This window comes from Sesamum indicum, linkage group LG6 (genome assembly GCF_026168435.1).
Source record: "Sesamum indicum cultivar Baizhima isolate 11 linkage group LG6, ASM2616843v1, whole genome shotgun sequence".
NCBI classification, from domain to species: domain Eukaryota; kingdom Viridiplantae; phylum Streptophyta; class Magnoliopsida; order Lamiales; family Pedaliaceae; genus Sesamum; species Sesamum indicum.
The window spans coordinates 2,812,897-2,828,878 of NC_142662.1; the positions used below are offsets into that span (position 1 = coordinate 2,812,897).

Genomic DNA, 15,982 nt, shown 5'->3' on the forward strand with positions numbered 1-15,982 from the left:
ATTTTTTTTAGTGAGGTATCTGCTCAACACAAAATGGAAAAACTCATTATGTTTATTTGTTTAATATCATAAATATTTAATTTATAAAGGTATTTTGGTCAAATTATCATAAAAATAAATGAAAACATAATGGATTGAACTAATTGTTAGGCGGCGGTTAAAATCAATGGGGGTATTTATAATATTTTAAATAATAAGGGGGTATTCGTAATTATGCTAAATATCAGGGGAGGTCGTAGTAATTCATCCTAAAATAAATGAAGTCTAGCCAACATTAATTCAGACAATTTAACAATTGACATAACCGAGCCAACTACATTTTTAATGCCACATTATAGGCCATTTTGCAACCGTGGTACTATGCTTTATCAGCTTGACAAAACGGGAATTATATATACGAAAATAGTATGCAAATTAGATATCACGATTAATTTTGAACGAAAATCGGCAGGTGAATCATACATGGCCGTTAAGTCAACTAAAATTCGTGCCCAAGCAACACAAGAGGCGCTCGTCGAGTTAGGTAAAATTAAATTTTGTTTTAACAACAGCAAAAAAGAAAAAAAAAAAAAAAAACCCTCTCCATTTCCTCTCCAAAAACGATTTCACTCTTTTCACTCCAAACCCTAACTTTGATTTTGTCAAAATCCAGTGATTATCTTGCCCAATTTTGGTGAAAGAAGAACCCCAAGTGCTAGGAGGATTGGTTGTGTGAAATCATGGGAAAAAAGATGTTACGCCAAAAGCATCTAAATGATTGTGAAAGTATGGTATCTCATCATATTCAAAGGCCAAAATGAAAACTAAGGGTAGGAAGAAGGATATCTGAACTACACATTTATTGCTGTTGCTATTAGACATACTTTTTTAGTTGATTTCTTTTTGGATATATATAGCCAAGAATGGATTTTTGGTTGTGAGGTTTTTGTTGTGTCGCTGAATTTGTTTTATTCATGAGGGAAAAATACAAGCAACTCTCTTGTGATATCGTAAATGAGCAAATAATTACCCCTTTATGAAAAAATAAATTCGGTTCGACAGTTTTAAAAATCAAAAATCAGTTCGATTCGATTAAAATCAAAATTGGTTCGATTTTTCGGCTAAAATAACCGAAAAACTGCTTTTTTTAAATTATATATATATAAATAATTTTGGTATTTTTTCAATTTTATCCAAAAATACATATACCAAAATATCAAAATTTAAAAAATAAAATATATCATTGAAAAGAATATTTATGAATACAATTGAAAATTTCAAATCAAAAGAAAAGAACACAAAACAATCCATTCATTTAATTTAAATTTAGATTTAATAGTACAAGTCACAAGTGTACAACTACAATATTCAATATTCAAATATATAATGTATTTGATGTGGTCGAGGTTTTTTTGCTAAAGGATAAAATCGAAAATTTTACCTCGGCACAATTGCACACCAGGTGAAATGCAATTTCCGCAAAATGTGTAATTTGCAAGAGAAAAGGTGTCTTGCCAATGAATAGTCACTTGGATTAAAAAATTAGTATTTTGGTACTTATAGGGTGTTGAAAATTATATGGTGTGGTGAGGTATTTATATTTAAGGTGTGTCTACTACATACCAAATTACTCTTTTACCCTTACAATTTAATATATTTTTGTATTAATGTACATCATACAGCCCCCCACTCTCGGATAATATGCCTACTATTTTGTCCGAGAGTAAACACTCCTCTGAATTGAGTTAACACATGGGTGTGGATGGCAGTGCAAATGCTTAGCCAACAGTATTAGGTGCCGGCTCGAACTGGAGGTGCACCTCGATTGCAGGGTGCACCAGGCATGCAGTTACCGCCTCTGGTGCACTTGCCAGCCTCCAGCTGAGCCAGTCGGCGGGGTGCTCCAAGTGGTGCACTCCAACTATCAGCTCGAGGCGCCCTGGTTCCAGCCCGAGGCATTGCCTCGAGCTGGCGCGCTGGCGGGGTGCACCGCCGTGAGTCCAGCTCGCACACACCCGGAACTGATGCGGTGCACCAGGTGGTGCAACTAGAGCCCTTCTTAAGCTTGGCTTGAGTCTTCAAGTGTTGTGAGGAGGTGCTAATTTTTGCGTCCCCTGGGTTTTGAACCCAGGTCAAAAGGATGACAAATAGGAACTTCTACCACTACATCATCAAATATTTCTTAACAATATTCGCTCTCATTTTTTATTAGTAGAGGTTATTCAGAATTTATTCATATTTCGCGCCGAACTCTTCCATTTATTTTGAGAAATTCGACGTCATCTTCAAGAGATGAGATTCCCCGTAAATAATTTCTACATTTGGTAATGGAGCCCCCCAAGATTTCGGAGAGGGTGAAGCGGCGTAAAGTTCTTTTTTTTAAGGACGTAGCCTCTTGGGGTGATTTCTTCACCATCCATTAGGTTGAAAATTTTGGTAAGTAACTCGATAGTATTCTATGTTCATAAATGTAGTCACAACACTTATGTTGTTTTGTTCTCTTATAATCTGTATTCGCCAGATGTTGCCTCAAGGGATGTTTTTGCTCAAGCCCCATAGTTAGTTTTTTACCAACTTCGGAAGGGGGGGCAAAATTTTCCGATTCCAACATTTTTATGAGGGGACCTTGCCTCAAGAATTTGATAAGGGGACGTTGCCTCAAAGGATACTTCATGTCCCGGAGTCAGTCTTTCACCAACTTCAAGGAGATGTAAAGTTTCTGGGGCAACATTATTGACGAGGATCTCGATGAAAGTTCCATTTAGGGGGTCCCGGGGCAATAGCGACTTTTGTCTATATGACAATGACGATTTTTGCCTCTAGGGTTCTCGTGAAACTTCAAGGATCTCTATGTTTAAGTTTGTTTCGTTTGTTGGGACTACGACAAGAAAAACTAACTTCATAACTCAAAATTCGAAGTACAATAATCAAAAGAGGAGAAAGGTATGCCGATGTTCAGGAGGAATCTCCCCATTGAGGGGTACTTGCTCATGAGTCAGGGGGGTTACCTCCTGGGATGGTGACTGTTCACGAGGCGAGTCTTGTTCCGCCAACGCTCGAGACCTGGTTTGCATACTCAGTGTCGAGATAACGGTTTCCCACAGACAGCGCCAATGATGTGGTCGAGGTTTTTTTGCTAAAGGATAAAATCGGAAATTTTACCTCGGCACAATTGCACACCAGGTGAAATGCAATTTCCGCAAAATGCGTAATTTGCAAGAGAAAAGGTGTCTTGCCAATGAATAGTCACTTGGATTAAAAAATTAGTATTTTGGTATTTATAGGGTGTTGGAAATTATATGGTGTGGTGAAGTATTTATATTTAAGGTGTGTCTACTACATACCAAATTACTCTTTTACCCTTACAATTTAATTTTTATTAATGTACATCAGTATTAATTTTATATTATATTTTTTTATAATATTATAATAATAATATTTTATAAAATATAAATAAACAAAAAAATCGATTTTCGATTTGATTCCATCGGTTTAACCAAACTTTCAACACCCCTGAACATAAACACGACTTATCTCATCATATTGAAAGGCCAAAACGAAAAGTAAGGGTAGGAAGAAGGATACTTGAATTAGACATTTATTGGTGTTGCTATACGTTTTTTAGTGTTTTGTAGTTGATTTGGTTTTGGATATATATAGCTATTGACAAACAAACTTACACATTTTGTCAATGCATTAATTGTCTTTGCATCAAAATCAACCGTTCAATATTTTCTGTAAATGTCTTCTACATTACTCATGTGTTCATATAATTAAGACATTGCTGCAAAAAGAAACAATTGGGGATAAAGTCATTACACCAACCAAAAAAGACAAAAAAATCTCAAGAAAAAAAATAAAATGAGCTCAAAATCACAACAAAAATTAACCTACCAACCGCCAGCTTCCCTCCAGAACTCACTGCTAGCATTTTTAATTGTCCAACTGTCCTTACTTAACGACCATGTGAGATTCACGTATCTTTTTTTTTGTCCAAAAGTTAATAGCAAATGTAATTTGCATATTTTTTATTTATATGATATTAATTTATCAAGCCGACGAAATATGGTACCGCAGCTGCAAAATAACTTAAAAAATATGGTATAGAAAATGCAATGCACTCTAACTTAGTGAAAGGAAAGTGTTGGTGCCGTACACGAGTGCAATATTCTTTCACAGTTGGCACAGTCAAAGCCACTATGGGTTACGTGTGTGGATGTGTGCAATTGAATTCACCCCAACTCCACTCTTTCTTTCTTTTTCCTTTTTGGGAAACTGCTTTCATATTTCCTTTAAAGCCCACTTCTCACCTAATACAAATATTAATACCAAAGCAGAAATGTGACCTTTTTTTATTACAACATAAATGCGGAAATTTATTGTGCAGAGAAAAGTAAATGAGAGCATTCAGGTACTCCGCCAGACCGCCCTAACCAATAAAATTGGGAAATGTATAAAATTATGTGTTTTAAAAGATCCGCTAAAAATTTATTTCTATTCTAAAAATAGGCTAAAATCCACTATGTTTATTAAATGTAGCTTAATCATCTCATCTCTATTAAATCTAACTAACGGTGTTAATTGTTTTAGAAAATGATCGTTATACCCTTACTTAATATATATTATTTCTTATGTTAATGACTGTTGGATCTTTTTTGATCAAATATTGATTGCTAAATCTAATCAATTAATCTCAATCGTTAAATTTTAAAAAAATGGAAGGTCTAAATTTAATAAATTATTTTATATTATATATAAATAATTTACAGTTAAAAATATATACTATTATTATATATATATTTAACTACCCCACCTCTCACCCCCACCACCATCTTCGTCGCGTTAGAATGGCAACAAATTCTTAAAATCGTTGGATTTTTATAAATACTTTACTAAAATAAGTTAGGTCGGTCTCGTTAGAATCGTCTTGAAGAGACAAGTCTGATGGTGGTGGTCTGTGACCGAGATTCGACCGGATGCTGATGAATCGATGACAAATATGTTCGACGGTCGTGGCTTGAGCCCAGTTTCTTCGATTGACGAAAACTCAATTGAAAGTATGAAAATGTTCCTCTTAAAGAGAGGATTCGAATGGTATCACTGGCAGCCGAAAACTCGCTTAGACGGCGTTGAAACTTAGAGACAAGTTCCCAACGCCAAAAACTCGTATGTTCTGTTCAGTTTTTTCTTTTTTTAATTATTTTTAATTTTATTAATTAAAATATATTTTAGTTAATTAAGAATATTTTAAATAATTATAATAATTAAATATTTTAGCTAATTAAGAATAATTATAATAATTAAATATATATTTTAATTAATTAAAAATAATTTTAGATTTAACAATTATAAAATTATTTGAATTTAAATATTATTTAATTTAATATTTAATATTAAATAAATTCAATATAATTCAATATTTTAATTTAAAATAAAAAAGGGCTTTTAGCCGACTTTTTAAAACACATGGGGATTTTATGAATTTTGTCCATAAAATTGGTCCATAGTGCATTAAGTTAAAGGTTAAATTACACTTCGCTTTCTTGAAATTTGGTATAACTACACATAAATTCTTTGTGACTTGAAAAATTACATATAGTATTCGTTGAATTTGTCGATATTAACAATAAAATTGAATGAAAATTGATATTTAACCTTGATTGACTTATTGCTGATTTATTGTAAGTCAAACAAATTTTTTCAAACTAAACTACTCTTATAACTGTGAAAATATACCTCATCATATGCATTAATGTGTGAAGATGTATAAGAGTAATGTAGTTATAAAATGATTTATTTGACTTGCAATAAGTCACTAATAAACCAATCGTGGGTAAATACGAACTTTTATCTGGTTGTGCTTAATAATATCCAGCAAATTCGATAAATTTTGGCTAACAGAGAAATTATTTATTAGACGGAAGCAAACCTCATGAGTACTAAATATAATTTTCTAAATCACATAAAATTTATATATAATTATACCAAATCTCAGGAGAGTAGAGTATAATTATATATTAAGTTAATTGTTAGACACTTATTGATGTGGGGTAATAACATGTAAGTTTTGTTGTTAGAACTTTTACCCATCTCAACTTAGGATTTTTACAATCTAATCTCTATATTTTCGAAATCTTAATATGTATAAATCAATTATGCTCGCTCTATTATTTTAGCATTTAGAATTTACGTGAAATCGTATAATTTAAAAAGATTTATAAATAGTTGTCATCCATATCAAATACAATATTTATTGCTCTAATATTTTTCAACCTTATATGTATTTCTCTATTCGACTTCTCTAATTTAGATATTATAAAAACTATTATCAAGATGTTTTCGATACGTTATAACGATAATTTATTTTATAGAAACTCACTTTTGAGATATATGTGATGCCTCCTTAAGGATAGCATTCACCTAAATTTATTAAAAATATATTGATATTATAAAATTGTATCAACACTTGTTCCCTAAGCCAATATGAAGATTGCTTCCGCAAAGTTAAATTCGTCACACAAAGATAAAAGGATAGGGATGATTACATTTTTATTCTCGAATTTTTATAGTTTGAAAAATTATATCTTGTATTTTTGAGATTTGTTTCAATGTAACAAATATGTCACTCTATTAGTAAAAATTTACAAAATTTGCTGATATTAACAAAAAAAGAAAAAGAAAAACTGAATCAAGATTAATTTACCCTCGATTACCTTATTATATCTTATTGTAGGTCAAAGAAATATTTTCTGACTAAATTATCCTTATAACGGTAAAAATATACCTCATCACATGTATTAACGTGTGAGGATGTATGAGGGTATTTGATCATAGAAAAATTGATGTGACCTACAATAAATCAGTAATAAGTTAATCGGGAGTAAATATAAATTTGTATATAATTTTTTGCTATTATCAGCAAATTTGGTGAATTTTGACTGAGGGTGGGACTTATTTATTAGATAAAAACAAATTTTGTAGGTACTAGATGTTAGTTTTTCAAGCCACAAGAAACTTATGTGTGATTGCACCAAACCTTAGGAAAAGGGAGCAGAATGTAATTATCCCTTTAAACTAAGTTCTTACAAAATGCTCTTAAAAAACTTATAAGATGTATAAACTTATAATATCTTTTAAATATATTTAGCCAAAACCCTCTTAATACAACCATTTGTATGATTGAGAGAAATGGGTGATCAAATAGGAAAGTGTTTTTCTATGTTGATCAAGTGGAGAAACATAATCAGAATATTAAGCATAGGTGTCTAGTCCAGGATGAAAATCGATGACCAATTCTATGCTCTAGACTAAGACCGGGAGATGGTCGATGGAAGGGCAGTACCCGTATGGAACTAGATAGCCTTAAGGTTCACGCTATTTTCACCTATTCTCTAGTGTCATGGACCGTTGCTAGACGGCCGCCCCTGGTGAAGGATGCTTTCAAATTAAGTGTTAATTGAAAGCGATTAATTAAATATGATTTAATTAATCTAGTACAAAAATTTGCCAATTAAATTATGCATTGATACAAGTCTAAGTCTAGCGGAGGATAAACCTACAGAGTCACATAAAACACCACTCAAGAAAGTAGTAGAATTAATTATGAATTAATTCTAGAAAGAATGAATTGATCTATAGAGTTTAAATTAATTCGAGAGATTAAATGATCATTTAGATGAGAAAACTCATGTAATGGGAAACCCAATATTTAATTAATGAGATTAATTAAATTTGGGTTAGATTTAATTAATTTGATAAGATCAATTTTAGTTGAACCAAATGAATTAATTAATAGGATCAATTACTTAGAGTTTTGACTTGGTAATTTAATTAGGTTAGGCTCAATTATTTGATGGATTAATTAATTGGTGATAAGTGCACAATTTATTATATTTTGATGATGATTATACCTCCTTTTGAGCTAAAATACTCTTAATCACATGGATTTATTGCATTTCCAGTTTAAAAGATATGATAAGGAGTAAAAATAGCAAAAAGTTGAGCTAAAAATGGTAATTGCAGGTATTTAAGGAAAGAAGGAATAAATTTTGACAGATTTGTTGATCCGACTAGACACGCTCACACTTAATGATGCGGTCAACTTTGAAGAAAAAGAAAAGATGCTGTTTATGCTAAAGGGGGGGGGGGGTGATTGCTCTATGATTTTAGAAAGAATCATTTGGGATATTTGGCTGATGCAAATGAATAATTTGTTAACTTTTTAGAGCCAGTTATATACCTAACCATCTTCTATGTCTAGATTCGTAGGATGCTTATAGTATGAATAGGAGGACATTTCAACTCCATGAGACATCCATTATTCCATACACTATTCTATCTTTTGAATGCTCTTATTTTTAATACATTATCTAATTGTTAATGGAATTTCATTTCTTTTTTAGTGTGTTCTTCTAATTAACGTGTTAAGCTAATTTTCTTATTTGTGGTTAAGGTTAAGGTGATTGTTTTTTTTTTTTTATTAAGGTGATTGCTTTATTTATAAATGTTGTGAGATCTAATTTATGTTTGCTACTCTCGTTAAAATAAGTATTCATGTTATTCTTGCGCTCTTACTACAAACATCTGATTTATGAATATTGTGGCCACTTGTTCGTTATTAAGAAGGTTTACTTTGCTAATTGAACTTTGCAAATTCGTGTAATTATTTATTTAGTTCAATAATTAGTAGCAACATAACATGATTGATTGTCACAGTAGTTAATTATGTTATGAGAAATGAATGATCTAATTTAAATGAACAATTATAGGAATTTGTTAATTAAAATCATGCATTTTTAATTTTTAATGCTGTTAATGTAAATCTTGTGGACGTTCCCAGGTCATACCTTGGCTGACGAAAAGGTAAGGAAAGGTGAGACCATTAGGTCGTACCAATGACCATAACTGGTTTATTTATTTAAATGAGTGTTATATTTGCATCAATGTCCAGCCAACGGAATCAAGCATGAACCCAATCTTAATCGGAAAAGTCTTCTCTTATATTTATCCCTTTTAATTTTATTATCTCCCTAGTTTAATTTAATTTTTTATTCTCTTCAAAATCAAACCATCTCCTACTATTTTTTTTTTTTTTTTGAAGGAATCAACTTAAAGCCAATCCTTGAGGAACCGACCCTACTTTCACTTCTATAAAAGTGTTCATACGAATTATTTTTTGTGGTCTTGACATCCATCGATTGGGCTATGGGCTAGGATTTATCTGATAAGATCAAATAACTTTCATTTGGACTTCTAAGAATTGATTGGATTAATTGTATGGAGGCCAAGCCTATGGGTTTAATTTATTTTTGTATAAAGCCCAATAGGATATATATATATGTAGCCCTAGCTTGAATATAAATATATATATATATATATGTGATATATATATGTGAATTTGTAAGAATGAGGGAGTTATTACTTGAGTACTTATGGTACTAGTAGGTAATATACTATGGCGGCACACATTCTACCTATTTTTGACTTGACATGCAATATATACATGTAAACATACAACAAGTACATGAGGTTTCTCTTGTGTGTGTGTATAGTGGTAGAGGCTTGTGTATATGCTATTTGTATATGATACAAAAGACAACACTCTTCTCATAACTTATCATCATTACCTCTGTTATCCCTCTCTTTTCTCTCTATTCTTGTTCTTCTTGAACTAGTTTCAAGTTAGAGCAAAATCCTCTTGAGTTCGATATATTAAGTTAATAATATAATCAATCTCTTATACTACATATACTTTACCTCTAGCAAGGTTTGGTGTAAACCACCTTATGGTGTAGTGTGTATTCGACGTAGAGGAGATCTCATTGATCTTTGCAAAAGCACACGGTTGGAGGAGAAAAGTTTAAAGAAAGTTTTCAAATCTGAAAGGTAAAATTTCATGTCCGTCAATCTATGTTTCAATAGCTACTTGTTTAATTCAAGTTTGTTTTATACTTGTTGAGTGCCGAATGCCCAAGATTGAGGGACTAATTCTCTTTTCGATTTAGAATTTAAATATGCTTATTTTCATGCTTCGTTGCATTCTTGAAAGTCCCGGGCCATACCAATTCTTTCAGTACGAGTATGTTCGATACAAGCTTATTCAGATGAACATGAAGGATAAGAAAGATATGTAGGAGATCATCAAAGAGCATATCAATCTTGACTCATCGAGCTTGGAGTCTCTGCTTATAATAGCCTTCGTTTTTCGGTAAGAAACCATGGTGAGATTGAGAGAGATAAACCCAGGTTGGTAATTAATTGTCAAAGTATTAATAGAATATTAGAATTTGATGATTATTACATTCATGGTAGAGAACATTTGATTGATTGCATTAAAGATGGAAATGTGTTTTTTAAATTTGATTTCAAATATGATTTTTATCAGATCAAGATGGAGAGTGAATCAAAAAAATTTACTGCATTCTCCACACTATATGGACAATATATCTGGAATGTTCTTCCAATGGGATTAGCTAATGCACCCCAGATACTTTAGAGAAAAATGGATAATAATTTTGAATTTATATTTGTCTACATTGACGACATAATGATTGCATCTTAGAATATGAAATATCATAGTAAATATTTTTAAAAATTTTTTGATGCATACAATAGAGAGGGATTAGTGTTTTCTGAGAAGAAAGCTACTATTGTAGTCAATAAAATTGAAATTTTAAGAATTCTTATTGACGAGACAAGTATTGAGTTACATGAACATATTTTGAAGAAAATTTGCAATTTTGGAGATGTGCTCAAGGACAAGAAGCATTTGCAGAGTTTTTTGGGAGTTGTTAATTTTGCAGGTATCTTTATAGAGGATTTTACAAGATACTAAAAGGATTTCCGACCACTTTTAAAGAAAACAAAAAGTTCAAAGTGGAAATAAAAAAAAAAATTCACACTTAAAGGGTTCGGGAACTGAAACAGGTTTGCAGTAACCTGTCAAAGCTTGTGATACCATAAGACGATCATGAATTGATAGTCTACAGAGACACCAATGACTATAGATGGGCAGCAACGCTCATAAAAAAGACTACTATAGGGGAAGAACCTTGTAAATATATAGGAGGGTTGTTCTCAGCACAACAAGCTCAAGTTTGACACATTAACGAGAAGGAGTTCATTGCAGTTTAGAAGGTTTTTAAGAAATGACCTCTATTTTTACTTGCTAAAACTTTCACATTAAAAGTTGACAATACTAATGTTAGGACTTTCTTAAAAAGCAAATTAGAATTTAAAATTGAGAAAGCTTGTATTATTAGATGGCAAGCAGAATATCAATATAAAATCTCATGAGAATGTTCTTGTAGATTTCCTGACAAGAGATGGAGGCATCTAAAGCAAACACCATCATGTTGAGGCTCAAACACCTTAGAGAAAATCTTAAGGAGCTTGACAAGAAGTTTGGATGGATAGCGGTGAATGCCTAAGTAGCTGGACAAATACAAAGAGCTAATCTTGACTCTGTCCAGGTCACGATAAAAAGTTCCATATTGGCATCTACCTAGCTATGGAATGACTTGATGGAACCAATTTGAAAGGGATCGCCATCGGTGATGACTCGCAAGTTGAGGGAGCATGACCCTAAACATACCCTTAAAGTACATGGCTCTAAACGTGTAGCGTCGGATTCAAGTACCGATTGCACAAGGCCATCTCCAAACTCTGGTGAAACGATAACAATTGGATCACAGGAAGTGCAAACTCCTGATGCAAGTCAACCAACACCTTTGGGGTTAAAGAGGGAGAGAATAACCTTAGATTAATGACTAACACGTCTAAGGTTAATACTAATTAATTGATATTTTCTTGTTCTGCTTGGCAGGTTTACCAGCGAATGTGGAAATGATGTTAGATCGGTCCAAATCAAAAGATGTCCGACAATAGTATGATTTTAGAGCTCTGGCTTCAGTTCATACCATGTCATCAAGTTTTTCGAAAATTTCAAAACTTCCAGAGTGGATCAGTGGGGTGGTCTATGACTCATGGAAAAATAATCCCCACTTAAAATGAGGCTATATTCTGGAGTTAAAATTCATAGTAACAGCTCCAAAAACAACGGGAAAGGGGTCTCAGCTAACATTCTATTTCATCAAGCTGCAAAGATCAAACATGGTAGCTTTCAACAGAATCAAAGCTGACTCAGGAGAAGCTTTGTTGTATCAGCCATAAATGAGGATGATATTTCTACTAGGAGAGCTTGTGGTCTATAGGTCTGTCTCATCGAGATAGACAAAAGTGAAGTATCCATTTGAAATCTTCTCAAACAAATTAAATGGATTATTCCTGTTAAACTCCATGATAGAGAAAATCACTGAGTTTGTAGAGACTTGTTCGAGAAAAAGAGAACGCTTATATGGGAGAATGAACTGCTTGCAACAAAGACCACGAGGATGAAGACATACAATATGTTGGATGTTGGGCAATGGAATAACCATGTATGCCCTTACTGAAAAATAGGTAAAATCGTTGTTCGAAATAAAAATTCGGGTCACCCAAAAGAAACCCGAACCGAAACCTGGCAAGGGTAAATGAAAGAATTTTTATATGGCAAATTAAAACTATAGAATGTAAAAATTCAAAAGTAAGGCTGTTGGCAGAAGACGACAAAGGCTAACAGTTGGAAAAGCAGAAAAACTAGCTATCGATCATATGGACGATAAGCTATTATGACCAATAGTTGGAAAGGACAAGGTGATGACAAACGCAATAATGTCATAAAAAACAAGTTTGAAATCCGCGGACGGCTATAGATAAGGAGGCAATGAAGCAGATGTGGATCATCGAAAATTCTCTCTAACTTTTCAAAGCATAATATTTTGAGTTTTCAAATCTTTGTAGTTTTTAATTCTCATTTTTATGGGGGCTTTCATAATGAGCCAAGTCTTCTTTCATATGAGAGGCTAAATAGTTTATGTAATATTTAATATATTTCTTCAATAAAGAAAGGAATCCGGTTCAACCTATTCATACAAAATTTTATTAAGTTTCTATTTTGGAGTATCTTCTATACCCTAAGGTAGGAAATAAAATAGAGTTGTGCTGTTCTGTTGCTGAAGGAGCCAAGTACAAACAAACCATCTGTTGCGGTAGTGTGGTTAGAGAAAGTTCGTAAAATCGAGAACTTGAAATACCTTAGAGCAATGCGGTCAAAACAAGATATGAATTTATAAAAACTTAATTTTATTTTCAAAAGCATGTTGGGCCAAACTAAAAGTATGAAAAGAGACTATAAAAACTTTATCGTCAAAAAGGTAAAATGGTCAAAGGATAATAAACACGCAAATTTCGATAGATATAGGACATAAATACCACCCCTATTTATACTATTCTTTTTTTGCCACTCTCTCATAAGTGCGGGACAATAATTACATCTAAGTCAAATATTAACTGTATGGTGCGCAATTTTTTCGTTTACTTTGCTGCTCAAATTCTAACCACATGAAAAGAGAACACTCAACATTTGGTTATGGATATTTCAAAGTTCATAATGAGTTGTTTTAACAAAATATTACTTGAAATTGTTTATATAAATGAAGAAGAAATTTCCTATACGTGAAAATTATATTACTTAAAATGATTTATCTACACTATTATGAAAAGATCTCTTTCGTTATACTAGCTTTTGAATACTTAAATTTATCCTATAATTTATTTATTTTCTTAATTTACTAAAATAGTAATTTTAATATTTTTTTAATAATTTTATGATATAATTTTTTTTCTCAACCCGCTAATGTACGCTTCTCTCCCATCTTACTTCTTCATGGTCATTTTTTGTTATATCAATTTTTATATTTTTAATAAATTTAAAATTACAATTATTTTTTTTTCTCCCTCTTTACTCCATATTGTTTTTTCCATGATTTTTTTTTATTCCCTCGCATCACGATTGTTTCTTTTCATAATTTTTTTTTATCTTACATAATAATTTTTTTATATATTTATAGAGACTGCATGCAGTAACGACTAGTTAGCAGAAAATAAATATTTGTGGGAAAAGAAATAAAACCTAAAGTTGGAGAGAAAAAAAAAAATAGACAGAAACGTATGAGATGAAGAGGCCCATATTATGTTGAAAATCAGGCCCAATTGGCCCAGATAAACTGTGAGCTAATCCCAAACCAAAACCCTAATAAACCCGTCTATCATTTATTTTCAATCTCGCAACGCGCACTTCACATAGTCGGCCGTTGATTGCATAACCTGTAAGAGGTACATTCCCAGCTCCATTTCATCTCCATTCTACGTATATATGCGCTGTCCTAGACGAAATTGATGTTTCTGATTGGATTTGTTGATTAGCTTGTAGGCAGGAAGCCAGAAGCGAAGATGAGTAAAGGCGCGGCGGCGGCAGGAGCGAAAGGAGGGAAGAAGAAGGGAGCGAGCTTCGTGATTGATTGCTCGAAGCCTGTGGAGGATAAGATCATGGAGATTGCTTCGCTCGAGAAGTTTTTACAGGAAAGGATCAAGGTTGGCGGCAAAGCTGGCGCTCTCGGTGATTCTGTCACTGTCACCCGCGACAAGAACAAGATCACTGTCACCGCCGATTCCGCCTTCTCCAAAAGGTGATTTGGTTTTGGATTTAGTTAGATTAGTTTATTTTCGCGTTTTAAAGTTTATTGTTGTTGGCTTGAATGGTGCCTGTATGTTTGTTCTTCGTAATGTTAGCTTGTCCGTGATTTAATTGGTTCTGGAACTTCAGAATGTGGGTCCTGGGAAATTTTCATGTTGGTTGAGTACCTGAAATCCTCGTTATGGTGTTTCCTTTTATTCACTTTTGATTCTTGTATGCTACCAGTTCTGGTTCCAGGAAATCTGAATCAGCGAAAAGTGAATTTCGGAAATGTAAGCCTGTGGCATGGGAAAAAAAAGAAAAAGAAACTATGTATATTTTGACAAATGCATTGCAGCAGTTTGTTTGTACCAACAATTTGTTTTGCTTCCCCTGGAAACCAAATTAAGGAAATTATTTTTGTCTGTTCACCCTGGAATTCTTGGTCCGAACAGACTCCTTTTTTGTTGATTGCATTTGGTTATTGGGGTTAACTTTTATATGAATCAGACAGCAGTGCCTTTGTTCATTTTTTCGTACAATGCAAGACATAGTTTCATTCTCTGTTTCCATGCCAAATGGAATTGCAATGTGAACTATGAAGTGCTTACAAATGCTGCTCTGAAGGATTTGCAATTCCGAGTTTGGGAAAACGGTCTCATTATGTGTTAAATCAGAGGATAGTGGTTAAGTTGGTATATATTAGAGGATCAGAATATAAATTTGTAACTTGTTATCGTACAAGTATATAACTTTTACCTGTTTGATTCCATGCTGTCTTTTGCGTTCTCTTTGTATTCTGTGGGACTGATTGTCATTGCTTTTGCAGGTATCTTAAGTATTTGACTAAGAAATATTTGAAGAAGCATAATGTTAGAGATTGGCTTCGGGTGATTGCTTCCAACAAAGACAGGAATGTGTATGAGCTACGCTATTTCAACATTGCTGAGCAAGAGGGAGAGGAAGAAGACTAAATATACAGATTGGTGTCATGTTTTGCTCAGCCCAATGTTGTCTGAACCAATTTTGGATCAATTTATGTTGTTTGTTCTGTGGACCTTGTGGGATTTCAAAGACAGGGTATGGCTTTTAGTGAATGTGATGCTCTTTACAATGCTTCTTATTTCTTCGAAGTAACAGAGTAGCACTATGCACCATCTCATCACGTACTGCTACGGCGTTGATATCGTTCATGCTCTACTTTATTATGATTCCATAATCAGATTTATTTGTCTATTCATGAACAGGCGACGACTCCGGTGAGTTAGTCCTGCCTCGTTTACTTGTTGCGCTCAATTGTGTTTTGGATTGGTTCATTGGAGTACAAGTGTTCAGTTTTGATTTATTCATTTTAGTTAGGTATCGCGTTCAGCTATTGGCAATGTGTGCTGTAATGGGTTAAATGCGATCTAAATAATTGTTTCTGGGTGGGTGCTGGTTTTGTACGTG

General features: G+C 32.9%; 1 protein-coding gene across 2 annotated transcripts; it reads left to right on the forward strand.

Annotated features, from left to right (window-relative positions):
• Positions 1–14,086: 14,086 nt before the first annotated feature.
• On the forward strand, positions 14,087–15,666 carry LOC105165221 (large ribosomal subunit protein eL22z). Of its 2 annotated transcripts, none has more exons than XM_011084163.3 (3): positions 14,087–14,193; positions 14,284–14,546; positions 15,363–15,666. In XM_011084163.3, exons 2-3 carry the CDS (start codon positions 14,311–14,313, stop codon positions 15,505–15,507), a joined length of 381 nt encoding a protein of 126 aa, XP_011082465.1. In that variant the 5' UTR covers positions 14,087–14,193; positions 14,284–14,310; the 3' UTR covers positions 15,508–15,666. The 2 variants fall into 2 exon arrangements, with proteins under 2 accessions (XP_011082465.1, XP_011082466.1); XM_011084164.3 differs by having other exon boundaries at positions 14,096–14,193; positions 14,291–14,546.
• Positions 15,667–15,982: the final 316 nt, after the last annotated feature.

What these genes read in the sequence shown, in the direction of transcription:
- LOC105165221 (XM_011084163.3), top strand. Translation starts at nt 14,311, where the DNA reads ATGAGTAAAGGCGCGGCGGCGGCAGGAGCGAAAGGAGGGAAGAAGAAG. An exon ending in GATTCCGCCTTCTCCAAAAG is followed by an intron (nt 14,547 to 15,362) that starts GTGATTTGGTTT and finishes TTGCTTTTGCAG; the next exon opens with GTATCTTAAGTATTTGACTA.